Source organism: Perca flavescens, chromosome 11 (genome assembly GCF_004354835.1).
Source record: "Perca flavescens isolate YP-PL-M2 chromosome 11, PFLA_1.0, whole genome shotgun sequence".
Taxonomy (NCBI): Eukaryota; Metazoa; Chordata; class Actinopteri; order Perciformes; family Percidae; genus Perca; species Perca flavescens.
In genome coordinates this window covers 11,943,102-11,962,869 of record NC_041341.1, presented here as the reverse complement: position 1 = coordinate 11,962,869, position 19,768 = coordinate 11,943,102, and the positions used below count along the sequence as shown (strand labels likewise).

Genomic DNA, 19,768 nt, shown 5'->3' with positions numbered 1-19,768 from the left:
TCATCCATCTGAAAACAAAAGCCAACTTTACTGTTGCAGCTGGAAGTCTGAGAACGTAAGCTGCACCTGTAAAGTCAGCAACAAGCCTTCAGACAGAACTGGGCTAACAAGAACACAAACATAAAGAAATACTCAACCAGAAACGTATGTTTAGTGTATCAAACACTGCCTAGAGGCTGGACACGTGGCTCCTTCGTTGAGTATGGCAGTTATAGTCGGGATGCGCAGAAAACCCACACAGACTTGGGGACAACATACTCCAAACAGAAAGGCCCGCGGTGGCTGGCAGGCGGAGGATTTGAACCCAGGACCTTCTTGGTCTGAGGTTGCAGTGGGTTCATTGAAATCTGACGGTGACCCTATAGAAACTGATAGTTTGATATCAAACATAGGATTTTGATGTAGATATGACCATAAAGCAGGTAGCTTCAGAGGTTGGTGCTGCTAGAGGTGCATTGTGGATCATTGTGAGGTTGGAGGTTCAGCTGTTGACCTACAAACTAACCCCTTAATGAGAGACATGGGAAAGTTAGTATCTCCCAGTTAATCAAAAGCTCATCGTATCCATGTACCTTGCAGTTGTCTTTGGTTTGAGTTGCCCCGGCAGGAACTGAACACCTCACCCATGGTGTGGTTTGTTCTGCTTTCTGCTGGTCCAGCACAGAATGGGAACCAGAGAAGAAGCCAGGCTGACACGGCTCAGTGGATCAGCGTGAAGCTGAATGATTCAGAAGCTGATTGGCTCCACACACCGCTCAACAATGGATCTTCTGGACAGGCTGTGCATAGCTGCCATTTGGTTAATAATAAACGTCCTCACGTATGATTTGATTTTTATTACTGACTTGCTTTTATGTTTTCATTTCTCTCTGTCAGAGTCATAAATTACATATGAAGTGCTTTCCAGAGTTTACTTTTTTTTATTTTGATTTATGACCATCATGATAGTTTTTAGTTTGATAGTTTTGGGCTCTACAAATCTAATTGATTAATGAGACCTCACATTTTATAGTGTTATAGAGCAATAATCTTTTTTTGAATGTTGACTTACACTATTACTAAATAGTATAGCCTTTACTAAGGATGTAAAGGCCAGGGTAACATAAAAACAATAAAAAAGAAAGACTGTTAACTTAAGATTTTCTTCACAATGCATCATATATAAATCACAGCACCAACACATTTGGCCATATGGGGATTCTACATTATCTCTAAACTTTGTCTGTATTTTGGCGGAATTTTTAAAGTAAATTGTCCTTTGGGGGTCATTGGTTATGTACATTTTAAATGTCTATTGTTGTTTTTCAGCTAGACCTTATTAAAATGTTGTTTTCTCGCTGTGTAGTCAGGCGTCTGAAGAGTTTGATTGTGTTTACACCTGTTAAACTTTGCCCCTTCCCTGAGATATAGGCCTGTAAATGATAATTACTTATCGGGTTCATGGTGTGATGGACTGTAGCAGGCAAACCACCAGCCAGGTATGTTGAGCTATAAATACCAGCAGCCACTGACAGCTACCCTCCCTGCTTACATCATCATGTCTGCACATAGAGACCAACATAATTGACTGTCTGCAGAACATCTTTCAGAAGACTTCTTGACATTTCTAGTACAGCATTTTGGCGGCTGCATCAATGTTTAACAGCTGGTTGTTATACGTGCCATGAACTGCAACATGTATGTTGGCATTTCTTTGACTTCAGCCACACACAGATTGCTAGACCTGAGGCGCGTACATCACTACATAAAATGATTTATGGTTTGTTTCAGGTGGTGAACTGGAATTTCTCACATATCTTGAAATATGCAGACCCTGTTAACTCCACCAATGCAGCTGAAGAGACCTACATGCAGGGATGGTAAGAGTATTAGGGTATTGTTGAAAGCCCAAAGCTCAGTACCTTTCTAGGCAACACAGCTGTTGTTGGCATTCTCTTCTGTACAGTGAGTTTCATCCATCAGTGAGCTGGTTGTTGTACTCACCTGTCTGAATGTCATTCTGCGAGGCTTTCGTACTGCAAAGTGCTCTACAGCCTGCTCTAGGTTCAACTTCTCTGCTCGTTCATTCTCAATGCATAATACAACCTGCTGTACAACCACTGTAACCAGTCCACTCAGTCTCTCTGTCCCACTGTAACCAGTCCACTCAGTCTCTCTGTCCCACTGTAACCAGTCCACTCAGTCTCTCTGTCCCACTGTAACCAGTCCACTCAGTCTCTCTGTCCCACTGTAACCAGTCCACTCAGCCTCTCTGTCCCACTGTAACCAGTCCACTCAGTCTCTCTGTCCCACTGTAACCAGTCCACTCAGCCTCTCTGAGAAACATCAGACCAGTGAAGTCACATCAGCAGCAAACAACCTGTAAATCTTAATGTCTTGTACTGGTGGAAAATATGAGAATAAGCTACACCGCTGTACAAATCTGAAGGCTTTTAATGATAATGTCTGTATTTCTGCTGATTTTGACATCCCAGAATGTATTTTCTAAATATATGAGTCAACTCTGACCACTGATGTTTTGTTTCTTTTTGGAACTGTGTTCTATTGGCTTTTAGAAGAGATTACAAATGAAGGTTGGAGGAACAATTAAAAAGCCGCAGTTGGCTCTTGTTTTAGTAAATTTTGCTCTCAAAGTTTCCTTGCAGTAAATATCCACGTCAGGTTCGCACTCATAACTCAAAGGGCTTAAACAAACCTCTCTGGGATGCTTCAGACTGCAGTCAGAGAGAAACCGCACAGAGTTCCTTTAAGAGTTCCTCCATAAATAATTTCATAAACCTCAACAAGAATCCTCTAACTTCTTCAGCCTCACCAACTGATGTTGTACAGCCAAGCCTTGTTCAAACAAAGAATCTTATTTGAAGTTCTAGTAAATACCTAACATTTTCCAAACATTACCAATGTGTATGCAGTTGTTTTTAAAAATGTTTTAATTTAAGCTATAATCCATATTTTTATAACGATGTATCAACATGAAAGTTGTCGCTCACTGTGAAGAACATACTGATAATTATCATCCAAATCTGCATCTTTACAGAGCTCTACATTAAAGGTGCTCTAAGCGATGTTGGGTGACGTTACTTCTTGTTCTCGAAGTATTTTCAAACAAAAGGCATTTTGTAGCCTAAAAAGCACTTGACATTGCTTAGAGCACCATATTTTTGGGGATTTCCAACTCTACTGTTATAAGTCACTCTCATTGCTATCATTCTCAGCAAAAAAAGCTCTAAAACCCACTGTACACTACCTGTTCATCACCAAACAAAACTTTAGAATAAGGAGGGAAAGAGTATGTATATTTGTATTTGTATATGTATATGTATAGAGATTTTGTGTTGAGGTGGAACTTACAGCTTGATTATAAAAGTGGATGTTTTTTTCTTTTCTTTTTTATTCATTAGGTGTCTCCGCCTGAGTTATGTTTTAATCTCGTCTCCCGTATCCCACCCTGAAGAAATATTACTTGAATGCTTCGAGTAGCCACACTAAAGAAAAAGTTCAGTTTGATAGGCAAAGTATTTTTCACAAGAGCAACATTTAATTACATTTTGTTGTCATGTACATTGGACATCAGATGTACACAATATACAAATGGTGCGTTCTGTAGCAAATATACTTTCTATAGAGACAGCAGCAGCAGAATTGGCATGTACAAAAATACACTTTTGATTCTCTCACACAACACAACATACCAAAGTAACAGGATAATATATTTATATATATTTTTATATTTCTGTATCATAAATATGCAGAACTATACACGTTGAACACAATTCACTGTAATGTAGATAACACTTATAATAATACAGGATAAAGTACATTTTCAGACTGTTTAAATTGGACAGTGACCTTATTGCAGTGTGGGATCCTGTGAAAAAGCTACGTATAGCCCATAGTAACAGCCCATAGTAACACCATGCTGACACTTGGGAAAACTGCGCTTACATTGTGCTAAGAATATATTATCTATAAGTATGAATTTACATACTTCAAAGTAAATTAATGCACAGTGAAATAGGGTAATTTATTGTTAAGTGTCACCTAAGAAATTAGCACTACAATGACGGCAGCAATGGAACTAAATTATCATTATGGACAAAACAACAGTTGGAAAAACTGATGCATTCAACTCCACACACACACACACACACACACACACACACACACACACACACACACACACACACACACACACACACACACACACACACACACACACACACACACACACACACACACACACACACACACACACACACACCTGTGTCCTCCTGTGCCCTTATTCTAGTGAAACTAAAAGGGTTCCTTGTTGAGAATAATGAAGTGCTATACATGTACAAGCAAGAATAAAGGATATTTCTCCTTCGATGGCACGATTTCTCACATTCCTGTTCAGCACACGGCATCAATAATCACATCGTATTCAACAACACTGACTTTCTTTCACGCACACACACATATTGATAGTTTCTCTTCTTTCTTCCTCCCCCGGCCCGTGCCCTCCCCTCCCCTCCACTCCCACCCAGGTCACAGAGATATAAAACAGAGCTACAGGGGACAACACTGCGTGCTGTGTGTCTGGAAACTCGGCTCATATGAATAAATACCGGCCCTATTGATTCACTGATTCAGACAGACAAACACTTCACTCTCTGGGGGAAAAGGTTTCACTTTACAGATGCAATTTGTCATGAAAAGTACAGATGTTATTACGACAGTCTAAGAAGTTGTAGGTATGTACAGTGTGCCAAAACCTTCATCTGGCACTCCAGCAAACATCCCAGGTGTTGTGGATGGAGCTACAAGCATGTCCAGAGTATTTGTAAACAGTCACAGCAGTCTCGTCATGCTTACGTTTGTTGTACTGAGATTTGTATCCCCGAAAAAAAAGATGGTGTCCTTGATTTGTTTCTTCTGCACAAGAAAACTGCGATGGGCATGATAATGTGCAATCAAATTTGGTCCAAATTTTAATAAAACTTATGATATGTTTTGCTGTTAAAAACGGACTACAAAAATGTGTCATGGCCTTGGTTTCCCACCAGTCTAAAAATACATTTTCATTTTACAAATTTCCAGAGAATGAAAATAGGCTTTTTTGGCCTTTCTCTTCATTACTAAAGAACTCCTCTTCCATCATTTTTTGTCATTAGGTTCTGAAAAAGCAACGAAACATTATCGAAAGGCAAACAAGGACGCACTGCCAGAGAAAAATATCTCTCGGAGGAATCAGATTTTGGCACAAGAACTGTAACTCTGAACTGTTTTGACATCAGCTGTAATCCTTGTTTAGGGTTCCAGATGTCCAATTAAACTTCTCTGCATCTTCTCTGTTAAAAAATCACAGAATCAACCATCACTACTTAATAAATAACGATTTGAGAATCCCAACTGCAGGGTTACAGAGCCATGTCATTGCCAAATACATGAAATAGCTTTTAAACTTAAAATATTGTGGATTATAACCAACAACTTTAAACCTTACAATCTACTGTTTCCCAGACATCTGTCAGAGCTCCATGGTGGATGAGGAATCAGAATATATTTTAACAGTTTCCTACAAAAAGGAGGTGGAACGTAGAAGCAGGAAGTTCATCTGTACCTTTTAAACTCTAAAACCTTGGCTATATTGTACCATAACAGTAAACTGCAACACCTTTTTGTGTCGGGAGGACTATCGGCTGCCAGAAGAAAAACACCGTATATGAGGGAATATTAAGACAGGCATTTACAAGTGAACATATCGGATAAAAATCAGTCTCTCCATCAGTTTGTTTGTACACACTTCTTATTTACACGTATGACTCTTCTGCAAAAAAAAGCTGGTCAAAGTCGTCCACTCGTGGGTCACTGCACTGCCTGCTCTGCCATTCCCTCTGCCCCTGCACGATAGCCAGCGCCACCTCCTGACTCCTCCGCAGGCAGACATCTGCATCCTCCTGACCCTGGGAGGAAAAGTAGTCCCTTACAGCCCGCGTGGCGGAGGGAGACAGGCAGAAGCGTGGTTTGGGGCGGTGGGCGTGGTTGGGCTCCACCTCTGACACTCTCAGGCCACCATCTTGGGGCTGACCTTTAGAAGTGCGAGGTCTGTCCAGGGTGAGGCTGGAGGAGGGGTTAGAGTTTGCAGTGGCCTCGGAAGGTTCCGAGGCCCTGCGGGGGAGAGTCCTCCGCCCTTTGTGTCCCTCCATGGCCAGAGTCAGAGGGTGGGACTTTTGCCTCTGGAGGACCAGAGTTGTGGCGTTCTGTCCATAGAAAACACCCTGTGGGGGCTGCACGCACTCATTTCTAGCCAGCCTCTGTGTGACCTCACTTCCTGTTTGTGGTTTGGGGCCGTTAGGGGAGGCTGGGACCGGGGGTCTGTAGGTGCGGGTCTGGTTGTTGAGCTGCCTCAGCTCTCTGACCGTCAGAGGTTTCTCTGTCCCCCTGTAGAAAGGGGAGCGGCTGTGCTGCAGCTGCAGCAGAGCCTGCTGGTAGGACGGAGGGCTGCTGGATCTCCGTTGGCAGTTTCGGTTCGTCAGCGTGGCCTCAGGGGCATCGACAGAGCAGCCATTACCGGTTGGGTGGGTTTTCCCGTTTACCACAGGCAAGTCCTCCTCTGAGTGCCCATTATCAGCCTGCTTTAGTGACAGGCGGCGGCCCTTCTTGAGCCACGTGTTAGGGTGGAGACCATGAGGGTGAGGGGGGGTTTCGCTGGTCCGAGGGGCCTGGGTGGGCTGTGGCCAATGAGGCGGGGCTTCCCTCTGAGGGGGTGAGTCCCTGGGTGAGAGAGGAGCAGGCTCAGCCAATGAAATCGCTCCATTGGTTGGGTAGTCAGTAGAGTACTGTGAGAAGGCGGAGTCTAAAGAGCTGAGGGAGGAGCCTGTGGGTGAGGTCGCAGGTGAAGACAGACTGGAACAGCTGGCGTCCAGTCGCAACGGAGGCGGAGGGGCGTGCTTCATCTTCCTCCGCCCGCCATTCTGGACTTTGGCTCCGCCCTTCTCACACCTATCCTCTTCCTCCTCCTTCAGCTGCAGCCCACTCAGCCCATGCTCCAGAAACACCTCGTCCACCACCTTCTCCCCCTCCATGGCGGCATCATAGCTCGCCTTCCTTACCGGTAGGTGGTGCTTTTTGGCTTGAACCGTCACTGTGCCCAAGGGCGGTGTGCTTCCCACGGCTAACGCAGGCTCTGAGCTCCTCCTCAGCCTCCGGGGACCCTGCGGCAGGCCGTTGGCCTGGCGGGTGCGAGGCTGTCGGACTGCAGGGCTGAACCTCCGGGGTCTGGCCAGCGGGGGGAGCTGCAGCTCGGTCTCAGGGTCGAAATCAGGGTCACAGTCACTGAGGGTGATGACGGAGTCACGGCTGCGGCTGTCCGGCTTGTCCTTGTTACGAAGGGGCAGCTGCTCCTGGAAGGGAGACTCAGGGTCGTCGTTCAGCTCGTTCTCCAGACTGTCGTAGGACGAGTCGTTCATCTGGAAGGATGACACATCTGGGAAGAGAGAGATGGAAAGGAGAGACGGAGAGAGTGATGGGTGAGGAGGAAGATGAAGCAATGAAGGGCTTCGCCTAAACAAGTGGTAAACTGTGGAATCATCAAATTAAGATCAAGAAAATGTAATCCATAAATACACAGAAAAACACAATAATCGAGAAAACAAAATACACAGTCCTACTTCACCATTACATTTCATGTGATGGTAAAATAGTCCTCAAATTATACAGCTTTTGCAGACATCTCCTTTCATGCAAGTATCCTGCAATTTAGGGCATTTCCACCTACTAGCAACCAAAATTAGCAATCCAAGTTAAGGCAGAACCAAACTTCATTTATTTACACATCAACCTACACTAAAACAACGCAATCAAATCTGTGACTATGTCTCCCAGATTCTGCTGCTCTCTCGTGGTAGAAACATTATCTACTAAGTAAAAAAAATAAAAATAAGAATTATGACCCCTGAAACGAACAAAAACGACGATTCACCACTGGAGACGAGGAGAACAGAGGACAAAGCGTCGTCCTGCTGTGGGCTCCTTCACCTCTGGTGGTTATTTAAAGCGTCCGGGAAGAAGGTTGGAATGAATGAGGAGATTCAATGCTGCGTTAATCAACAGCTGTGACCCTGGCCATCACTGAAATGACTGCAGGTTGATCTGCTGACCCCAATCAACAGGCCTCAAAGAGCCTAGGTCATTTACTTACTTACTTACTTACTTACTTAGGCACGCACGCAGAATTGCATTTTAAGGAATCGGTTCTTCTATTTGGAGTTTTGTCGTTGTTATGTACAATCTGACATTTCCAATTTATGCTTACGACATTGCACGGCTTTTAAAAATCAAACCTCCAAATTAAAATGTTTTTTTTTGCTTTAGCTTGAAAACGAGGATTTTGGACAAAAACTTTTTTGTTACTGACTCTGCCCTTCATAACCTTTCATCTCCACATGTAACAGAGCTGAATCAGAAATGTGACTGTTGGGAAAGAACCGCCTTGGCTTCCATCTTTGAAATGATTCTGTTGGATTCTATCATCCCCTCTCATCTGCCGACTCTCAGTTCTTACCTGATCCGTGGTCACTGCAGCTGCTCTTCTGGCTGAAGCTTCTGAACAGCGAGGTGACGTCTTCTCCCAGGACGCTGCTGCAGTTCTCTATGAGGAGGCGAATGAGCTCACACACCTGCAGGGAGAAACACTGCCTGGTTATAGCGTGAACACGTAGACTTTTTTTTTTTTTGCTTTTGCTGCAGCTGCTGACTATTTATTTTCAGTGTTATACAGTTGGCTGAAGGTGTAATTCTGTTACTGTTTATGCAGCGATTCATTTGCTGAAGCAGTGCCTCGGGGGAACCAGACAAAGGTCAGCAGTAATTCAGCAAATCTGCAGTTTCCAAGTGTCTTTTTCCAACAGCATGTTGAGTGAACTCACAAATTTGTTACACTCACACAAAATGGAAATCAATATAGTCACACTGCAGGGTGAAACTAGTATGTGGTCTCCTGTAATGTAGCTACTGCCTGCTTCATTTTGTGAAATTCATGACCTAAATAACTGTGTGATATCAGCTCCAAACAACTGTCCAGAGTTGTGTTTTTGTGTCCCATATTATCATTCTGAGAAAAGTTAGTGTCCGTTTGTTTGCACTGAGGTCGACCTTCTAACTACACAAGTATTTACATTCCACACAGACCAAGAAAACATCAAACTCCTTCTTCCTGGTCCTGGATAATGTCCTGATAAAAATACATGACATCATGTATTGGCTTTTATTATTACTTGGTAAAATGTTTGTTGAATGGCCAAGACAAAAAAAAAAAGTTGGAGTTTTTCACAGCAACTTTTTAGGTCTTCTAAGATATAATGCATATTAATATATTTGTCATCATATTTAGAAGATATCACCCCAAATCACAGCTACAAATGCCATAGAGGGAAGGCTGTTTTCTTTAAGAGTCGGTTGGAGTAAGTTTTGAAACATGCAGACTGTCTGTGTTTTATAGGCATTATCAGCCCAGTTGCAATCTGTCTTCAAACAAGTCCCATTACTTGGCTGAAAACACCGCCTTTTAAACTAAACAGACACAACTTACTAAACGCATATGACGTGCTATGACAATAATAGTCGCCAGGGCCACTCAGAAACGTTGGAATCATATCCTCCCCAACTTGTGGAAAGTTTCCACTAAGATCTGTCTGTTGGGTTTATAAATGAGCTGTTTTTTCCTGCCGTTGCTGCGTTCCTGCAACACTTTTTAGGGCCTCACTGTGTTTGTTTGTTGGGCCAGATGTTGTCTGTTTCGTACATCTTTCTGTATGGTGTCCATAAGCGTTATATGACTCAATGTTGAGAAGAAGAGTATGTCTGGTTAAACAGCACACAACCAGGCTACTTTGTAAAGTATGTCTAGTATGGTAAAGTATGTCTATTATCAAGTTATAAAAGTCTTAAAGCAAGCAAAATGATCGGAAAAGAGGGTGAGATACTATAACTTTTTTAAACAATTTAAGAATCAAGTCTAATTTTTTTAATCTTTTCTACCAACAAACTATCAACAACAAGTTCATTTATATTAGAAACAGGTTGAAGTTTTTTCAGTAAGCTGTGATTTCTTCTCATGTGTTTGAAGAATAAAAGACTTTCAGGGCCTGATATTAGACCAAATTTTGGATTAAAATATGAAAGAAACAGAACAGATGATGGGAGATGAAAGCTGTTACAAAACTTAATGAGTTCCACAGCAGTTTCATTCTAGCAATCAGGCGCAGTTAATAGTAATAGTAATGGTAATCCCTCACCACTGTTACCAGAGAGCAAATGCAACATTAACCTGCTGGTTTTATGTCCTCTGTTTGTGTATGATACTGCTGTATGAGAGTCCTGAGGCCCCTTATACTTGGGATTGCAATAATTACCGTCTCAGCTCTTCTATATATCTATATATAGGAGGGTCTGACTAGTTCACACAGCAATCAGGATGGGAGAAAACGTGCTCTGGTTTATTAGCATTTCTTTAAACCAATCACAATCGTCATGGGTGGCGCTAAGTGTCAGACAGAGCCACGGTGCTGCTGCAAAATAGCCTCTGGAAGGAACTTATTTAGGTGGAATATGTACGTTCAAAAGTTGTTTTAGTTGTGCGAAAGAAAACTCAGATTGGACAGATAGTCTGGCTAGCTGTCTGGATTTACCCTGCAGAGATCTGAGGAGCAGTTAACCATAGTCCTCAGAAATCCACCGGAGTTTAAAATGCCAACACAAAGAAAGCGGAAGGTGACGGACATTCGGCCAAAAAGAGGGACATCCAGCGGAATTTCCAGCGGCACCGGAGCAATCCTGGAAGTGGAACATCGTTGATATAGACTATTCTATCTCTAACATACAGTGACAGATTGAATTACATAACAAGCAAATTAAAGGAGAATTCCGGTCGATTTCAACACGTAGCTCTGTTGTTTGTGAATTTGGGCTGCTGTCAGTAGCGAGAAAAACGAAAACAATCGCTGTTGCCTACACCGTGTTATCCTCCTGCTGGTGTTAGCACCCAGGAGGCTGAACCCGGGTAAAACGTGCTTTTAGCCTCTTAACATGTTCAAACTGTCATTACAAGTGCCTACCCATGTGAAGTGATTCCTTCCGAGTGAACACACTGAATCTGACTGCAGTAGACGTGAAAGAAATGCATAAAATGTGTGCTAATTCAGCTCTGTTTAGTTCCAGTGTTGAGACTGCAAGACGAGTGCTTCGGGACGGGACCGTCAACAAACTACAACACCGAAATGAGATATATAACATGGCCGACGCTACTAAAGTCTGCAGGTAGTTTACCTACAGTTGCTGAGTCGTTGTATCTGACACATCTTTAAATCATTTTCACTATCAGCCTTCATAAACCAATGGGAAAAAAATACTGGTATTTCAGTGATTGACTTCCTGGAGGGTGAACATACCCTGAGGTATAATATTTTTACCTTCAGATACTGTTGCTACTGTGACATCTGTCTGCTACTGTATCAGTGACATTCCACTGGGTCATGCCTGAAGAACAGCACATCCTCTGACATCCATTTTAACTGTTAACTGGTACTGTAAGTATGTGTTTATTAACCGCTGCATGAGATGAGCTCATGTGACACATCCAGCAGAAATGTATTGTCAAATGTAATGTTATACTATGTTAAATCCAGGACTTTTAGTACAGAAAGTCAGGGCTCCGATAATAGGCCTATGAAAATTAGCATTTCTTTTCCTGTTTTGACAATATTGTTGTTGTTTTTTACACAAATGGGGCTAAAATAAGCTGGTAATGCAAAATGCATATTGAATGTGTTTTTAAAGTAGTACCTTCATACAGAAGGTCATTCTTTTGAAATGCCTTATCACATTAATTAAAGGAATAACTCTTCACATACGGCAGCTTGGTCAGGACTCCTTGGCATCACGTTTTTTTTTACGCTCTGGGTAACAATTTTGTGTCATTTTTCAACATGCAGGCAACAAAACTACTTGGTTAGTTTTAGAAAAATATGGTTTGGGTTAGAATAAGTATGGTTGTTACGTAACTTACATACGTGATGTTAGTTAAGTACGTTACGTATTGTAAGTTAAAATAGGTTGACTTTTGGTTTCACAGGAAACATGGACAGCAGTCTCCTGGGTAAAAGTCTCACCGACCCCGACCTCTTTTGTACTTTGTTGCTCTTCATAATATGTCATCTCACTGTGCCGCGATCGAGCATTTGAAAGCCTGGTGCGCCTCCTGTGATGGTACCAGACAATGCGTTGATTAGATAACATGCTTACTGCACAACTAATGATATCGCTCTCTGAAATGAAAGCCTTTTTACCTCTCCCTGTCCTTCTTATTCTCTCTAATGTTGTCACCACTTTCATTCTGTCCCCTGCTCCTATCTCTTTAGTTTCCCTTTCTACTTCCCTCTCTTGATTTTTTTACCTAAAGATCCGCTCTCGCTTTCATTCAGCCTCTCGGCCCTCCTTCAATCTCTCTACTCATTTAGCATTCCTCACTGTCACTCAGAGTGGGCCTGCTATGTGATACAGAGCAGTTAGAAAAAGCCTGTGGGCATCCAGGAGACATTCACCCATCCATCAACAGCCCATTTGTTTTCTTTCTCATATTAAACTCTCTCTCAACTATTGAGTATAATTTATATATAAAGAAATTCACAATTTGTTTGCAGTATGAAGGCAGGTTGAGAGTGGACTTTCTATGACTGTCACAGTATACAATACCATTGCTTGATAGATGGCGAACATACTGTACACTACGGTATCTGCATGGGTGTGTGTGTGTGTGCATTAACAAATGTCACAGCTGTGTTAGTGGGTGATTTCTAAGTATTTCCGAGGTCATCAGTCAACACATACATCCAGCATGCTGCAAAGAAAGTCTATCAAGCCGCCTGTGTGTCACTTCCCTGTTTTCTTTCCTCTACTGTGATGTGAAAAAGTCGCTGTATTTAAAAAACAAAACAAAGCAGAAGCAAAGTAAAAGTTTGGTCCACCGTTCAAGAGCCAAGCTCAAGAGAAAAACAACATTCTTTTCAATGATTTGATTCTCTGTTTCCATCTAAAGTAATACTCAAACTAAAGCTGTATTTACCTTCTAAACAGCTACATTCAGCCAAAAAAATTTAAATAATATGCTGCATGAAAGAAGGAGGGAAACAGACTAAACTGAATTGGCTAAAACTGAGTGTTCACGTGTCTCCAGACAAGGTTGGAAACTAGCTATTACACAGCCAGAAGCCCACGCTAGTTTAAGTTGGCCCCCGGCTCCGACCGCAAGGAGGGAAATGTCGAAATCTTCACTTTGTTATTTTTTAAAGTTTTTTCCCAGAAAAAGGCCGCCTGCACACACAAACAAGCAGTGAGAGAGAGATTGAAAGTGTTATCAGGGGAGTATGTGTGTAGGAGATACAGTATTTAGGCATTTGTGGCCATTTTGTGTGTGTGTGTGTGTGTGTGTGTGTGGAGAGAAAGAGAGAGGTGTTTCAGTAAGAGATTTTTCCGCTGAAACACACACACTTGGCCTCAGGATTCTGTAGGAAATTCTTTGCATGTTTTCTCAATGAACCTCAACCACCCCATGCCGCCACACACACACACACACACACACACACACACACACACACACACACACACAAAGATAAGCAAACCAGCCACCCACAGAGATTGTGTGTAACTCAAATACTGTAACTTTCCAAACAGACCACAATTCAAAAAGCTTTGTATGCTTTGTATTGAGTGACTACATGGGCTCTGGTGGGCGAGGGGGCTTCCACTGTGGGCTCTGGCTGCAGCCACTGCTGTGGAATTAAGTTATTTTAGGTTAGCCTCGCTGGCCAAGACAGAGTGAAGCAATGTTGCTTCACTTTTGAATAAACTTTAGATTCACAAAAATACAATAAAGAGACATTTTAACTCCAGAAAAAAGATCGCTACTACTTAAACTCCCAGTACAATAATTTCTGATTTTGCTGGCAAGTGCCGGTTATACAATTCTGCAGACATTTTCAGATAAAAACCTAAGTCAAAGGTTATTGTAAAATAGATGCAAGATATTAAATAAAATCAAAGCTAAATGCATGACTAGACCATTGTAATTTGGGAGAACTAACCCTTTAATGGTGGACCTCATCACATAAGTGGTAAACTAGCTTGAGTGGTAAACTAACTTGAGATAGAGATAGATATATATATATATATATATATATATATATATATATATATATATATATATATATATATATATATATATATGCGCTCACACAGGTTTCATACACAACAGCAGCACGTACACACTCATGCTGAGGCAGTTTGCTTCCAATATTCCATTGAAATGTTAGATTCCTCAGGTTTTGCACACTGTCTCAGCAAGCCTATCTGACATACACATCCCTATAGCAGCCCAGTGTATTCAGAGTGTTGTTCAATTTAACATTTTGGGATATACACTTTTTCTTTTCTTGCTCAGAGTTACAGTAGATGAGAAGCTTGATGCCACTCTCATGTCTCTACGTTTAATACGTTGTTTTGCTTAGCTTAGCGCAAAGATTGGAAACGGGGGAAAAGCTAGCATGGCTCTGTCCAAAGGTATCTAAATCTGCCTGCCAGCATCCTTAAAGCTCACTAATTTTCATTAAAAAGTAAAATGCCAAATATCTTGTTTCAGCTCCTCAAATATCAGGATTCGCTGCTTTTGCTTCTTCGTCAAATATAATAATAAATTGAATGTAATATTAGATTCTGGACTGTTGGTCAGACAAAGAAAGCCAATTAAACAAATCACTGTGGGCCCAAAAGTTGTGAAGGCCATTTTTCACTCGGCAAGACAGCAAATCATCATATTTCATCATCACAATCATATTTCCCAGAATTTCCCAAAACACTGTCAAATTGTGTGTCTGTGTGTTCCTCCTCACCTTTTTGGTGCCCTCCCCCTCCATCTCGGGGGTGCTTGGTGCTGGCGCCCACAGCATGCTGGGAGCAATGCAGACGGACAGGTTGAAGGCGTTCATCTGGTTGTCATGGGCGTTGCCTCGGATACAGTGCAGCACGGCGATCACATGTCGCAGAAGAAGCAGGTTCTCACTGGGCAGGAGGTGGAGCAACCTGACAGAGAGAGAGAGAGAGTTACATAGAGATGACAGGAAGGAAGGATGGTAGGAGATGGGCATCATGTCAATTAAATGACTACAGGGATCATACACCCATCCTAAAACACTTGTTCCTAGTTCTCACAGTCTGTGTGTGCTGTCATGTTGTTTCCTGATCTCCACAGGGATTTCTCCACCAACATTTTCATGTTACTTGTTTTTTATTTTCCTAAGCAAAAGGAATTTAGTTTGTTGTTTCTGGAACTGAAGCAATGTCCTCTCTGTGTCTTTCTTTCACTCTCTAGACATAAACATTGTGTATTAAAGGAAAAACCAACAAAGTGTCACAGTAAGGTGTTGGGCTACCATAAGCATACAGAACACTCATTTATTCAGGTCTTTCCTTAAATATGTCACCCATCTGTGTAACAAACGTCTGTATGACTTGTTGTGTCTGTGCGTGCTTGTTAGAAAGAGACAGACAGTAACACGTTGTATATTATTACTTTAAAATTAGCAGCAGGACTTTGGCATAAATGTGATGTATTTTAGGATTTGAAGCGACAGATTGTACCTCTGGACAGCTTGCATCTGCTCTTCCCCTCCCTCCCCTTCCATCACATCCATCCACTGCTCATACAGATCCATACACAGCATACTGCCCGGGATATTTCGCAGGAAGTCCTAGATGCAAGGAAAAAAGAAAAGATTTTTTTATCAAGAAAAATTAGTTGTTCACATAAAATAAAACATTTGTTCAATAAAAGAATGTTAGAAATTATTTTGCTTTTATTTGTTTTAAATTCAACAAGCAATTGGTTGTATTATAGAAGAATACTGAAAGCAACAGAAATATCTGTGTATTTATCAATTGAATTGGAATTGTGTTATGTGTATAACACATAAGCATCCCTTCAACAACATTATTATAACCCATAGCCTATAGCCCAATCCTGCGTGAAATAATTTGAAAAAGACTACATAAAGTCCATTATTCATCATTGCAAGAATGCATCCAATGCTGAAGTTTTACATGAGAAACAAGGTAAAAACTTAAGTTATTATTAAATTAGCATCAAGTAGCATTAGGCAGTGGACTAATTTATTAAAAAGATTGTTTTTTTTTCCTCAGGTGAGGCACAATCCTTGTCCGTTGTGCAGAAAACAGGTAAAACACAGCAAAGAAGGGAGATGAATCAGCTCTGTATAAACCCCCAAAGCCCCTTGGCTGCTCCCTGGATGCCCATCGCTGTGGTAGCTGTTTGGCCTGGAGCTAAACAATGCAGCACCTTGTGTGTGTGACTGGCAGCCTGCCTGGCTGTGCAGAGACAGATTATCCTGTCTGGATTTATGTGACTTTGGAAGCACATCAGTCGCTCCTGCTTTCTGTTGTCTGGTTCAAACCAGCGTGGCGGGCCAGAGCTGTATGTGGTTGAGTGCGTGTGAGTTACCTTGAGGACAGCAGCGATGACGAACACAGACTGGTGTGTGATCTCCGGGTCCTCAGTTCCACTGTCCAGTCTGTCCCGAAGCTCCCGGCAAGCTTTGGCCCCAGCTGACCGCCTGAAGATGCCCCTGGTATACGGCCCCTCCAGGTACAGGAACACCAACATGTCCTGGAGGGAACACAGTATTCTTTTTATAAATATTCAGAATGGAACAGAGGAACATTTTTAACAGAACAGAGAAAATAGCAGTTTTGTATCGCTGACAGACAAAAATGATTTTTTTACCCATAAAGGCAGAAAGCATTAACATCACCAATGCACTTTGCTCAGAAAGTCCAGTAATGTTTTAAACCAAAGGAAATCAAGGGATTTATGGATTAGGGGAATTTAGCTTTCTCAATATCTGCTGTTTGTTTGTGATCCACCACTTCCTAGAAACTGAATTTCAATTGTGCAAATATGATGAATCAGAATCATTTTTCGGCAGCCTCAAATGGAGTTTCATTATTAACAAAGAGAAGAAGAACTCGACACCACGCTGACTGACTGAACAGATTTCTGTTGCATGACTAAACTTTTGAACGTACACGTTCCACCAAAACAAGTTCCTTCCTGAGGCTATTTTGCAGAGGCGCCGTCTGACAATTGTGATTAGTTTAAAGAAATGCCAATAAACCAGAGCACATTTTTCTCCCATACCAGAATGCTGTGTGGACTAGCCAGACCCTCCTCCGCAGCACTGTGAAGGAAGGTCTGGCAATGCGAGACTAGTTAGAACTAAACTAGCAAATTAAATTGTCAATGTAGATCCAGTGTGGCCTTCTTAAAAGGGTTCTGTGGAGCACCATATGTAACAATAAGTAGGAAATCTACTTCCCCATACCGCTACATCTCCCTTTCCCCAAATACACGGTGACCCCTCCAGACGGGGCCCTGACCCCTCTTGCTGGCCTAGGTGACCTCCTCTCGTCTCACCATGACAGGCTTGGGCAGGCCGTGGTCCGGAGAGCAGACCGAGCTCAGGGGTCGTCCGAACAGCCGTCCCTGAGTGGGGGACGGCGAGGTCGGGGACAGGGGCAGACCGTCCAGCTGTGTGTTGGAGCCTCTCCAGAAAGGCCAGTTGATCAGAGACCTCTTCCTCTTAAAAGACTTTTGCTGACCAGGCTCTGTGGGGAGAAAAAAAGGGGAAGAGGTGAGCTGTGGTTTCAGATATAAGCAAACTGCTGTTGCTTGAGTAATGCATGTTATGTAAAGCCACTGGAGTGCATGTCCAGCAATGCTCGATGATTCACCCAACTAACTAAGTACTTGTTTTACAATATTTATTTTTTAGAGTTCTGGGTTAACTTTTCCAACACAGTACAGTAGGTTGTGAATTGTTTAGCATTTAGCCAAAAAGTCCCAGATGTTGGACTTTTTCAGCAAGTACGTGAATGCTTCTTCCATCCGAATATTCACACCCTAAAAAGGGTTAGGTGAGAAAAAGAGGTACACTGTTGAAGAGAGAGACACCAATAAGACAGTACCTGAAAGACAGAAGAAGAAAGAACCTTTGACTCAGTGTTTGAGGGAAATATACGTGGGCATGCCCTCACGCTTGACAGCACCATTTAATTTGAGATGTGTGTGTGTGTGTGTGTGTAGGTGTCTGTGTTTATTCATATGTGTGCTTTTGTGTGTGAAAGCCTATATGCATGTATAGAGCTCTGTTTGTCTCTGCAGGCTTGTGACCGTGTGTTCCTTGTTGAGCATTCTCTCAGCGGTGCCAAGTCACAATGTCTACCTGTGTTGTTTGGGTGTCTGTCTGCAGGTCTGTCTCTTCACTACATGTTCTCTATGATGTAACAGCTCAGCATGTTTCTGCAGTTATGAAACTGCATACTGGGCACGCATTGAGGTGCGTGTTAACGAGAATGTACAGCAAACATGTACTAATCTCTATGCTAAATTACACATGTAGCAAAACATGATTCAAACTTGTGTTACCTTCATGGGACATAGAAAATACACAACCAACTCTAAATGTCAAATATTTGCTTGGTTCAATGTCTGAAATTTGATATATTGCTGCTTTTCTCTCAAAATAAGCACTGTGAAAATGTTTATAAAAGCTGCAGAAAATCTTTTAAAAAGGGTAATGCGGTGACATTTAATTGCAGCAACTTCTTCGACACCAGAAGTCTAGAAACGATAGCATTTATGTAATAACGAGTACGAATACGAAAGATTCTTTCAGTGGGTGGAGGACCCACAAAATAAATGTGGCATACCTCACATAGAATTCATTATTTAACGATCTGCCGTGGCACCATGCCCAAATACACTCTGGAACAAAGTTCAACAGTAACAGAATTGCTGGTCTGCTCTGGCACTTCTCAGCAGGCCTCGCCATCATCGAAAAAAACATGACCTCGCTGTAAATCAGGCGTTACATCATTACAGCTTTCTAGTCACATAACAGTTTTAGACGGAGGTGGCGAGGAAATAGAGTATTTGTCGGCTGGGTGGGCAGCATCTATCATCCTATAATCTACTGCTATCAGTTTTGTAATGATCATACGCATTTTATAGAAGGCACTGGTCAACACTGTCATGAAGATAGAGATGCCAGATCAGAAAATTTAATTTTGGAAGGACAGTTAGTTCCCTTCTTTTTTTTATTTTTAAAACATCCTCCCATAAATTCTTGGTTCTTCAAGATTAGCCTCCCTTAATAAATCAACACCGCAGTGGAGCATCTGGCTCTCTGATGGTGTATTTTTGGGAACGATGTGGCTTGTATTGGTGGTCTAGCGCTGCGACAGGCAGACTTTTGGCCACTGACAAGCTAACATTATAGCAAATACTCTGGGAACAGGTTGGACCTCTTCCAGCGGGAGAGTGGACGCCATCTTTGCATTGAATTTCTAGCATAATTATGGTTTGTGAGTTGGACTGGATATCCATATTCAATGTTTTTTTTGGTACCGGCTGAAATGTGTCCATACAGTAGCTCACATTGACGACTGTCAATTTAATTCAATTATCATATTGGAAAAAAAAAACAATTATGCAAAGTTCTTGCACTGCTGCTTGTGGTTAAACAATATTCAAGAATGTCTTTTTGTTGTTGTGTTATGTGTGCCATAATTATATTTACTCATGTTTCCCATGAACAGTTTTTCAATAAAGCATCTTTGGCCAAAATTCAGTCAGAGCTTGAATGTATTTGTAGTCAAATCT

General features: G+C 42.0%; 1 protein-coding gene across 1 annotated transcript in view; it reads right to left on the bottom strand.

The window, feature by feature from the left end:
- Positions 1–4,527: 4,527 nt before the first annotated feature.
- Positions 4,528–19,768, bottom strand: part of LOC114564035 (rho GTPase-activating protein 20) — a 32,854-nt gene continuing 17,613 nt past the window's right edge. The window contains exons 10-15 of the mRNA XM_028591171.1: positions 17,522–17,712; positions 16,550–16,714; positions 15,673–15,782; positions 14,925–15,114; positions 8,546–8,660; positions 4,528–7,468 (exon numbers count right to left, since the gene is read on the bottom strand). Coding sequence (XP_028446972.1) covers positions 5,793–7,468; positions 8,546–8,660; positions 14,925–15,114; positions 15,673–15,782; positions 16,550–16,714; positions 17,522–17,712 — 2,447 coding nt within the window. The 3' untranslated portion in view covers positions 4,528–5,792. The remainder of the gene's footprint in view (positions 7,469–8,545; positions 8,661–14,924; positions 15,115–15,672; positions 15,783–16,549; positions 16,715–17,521; positions 17,713–19,768) is intronic.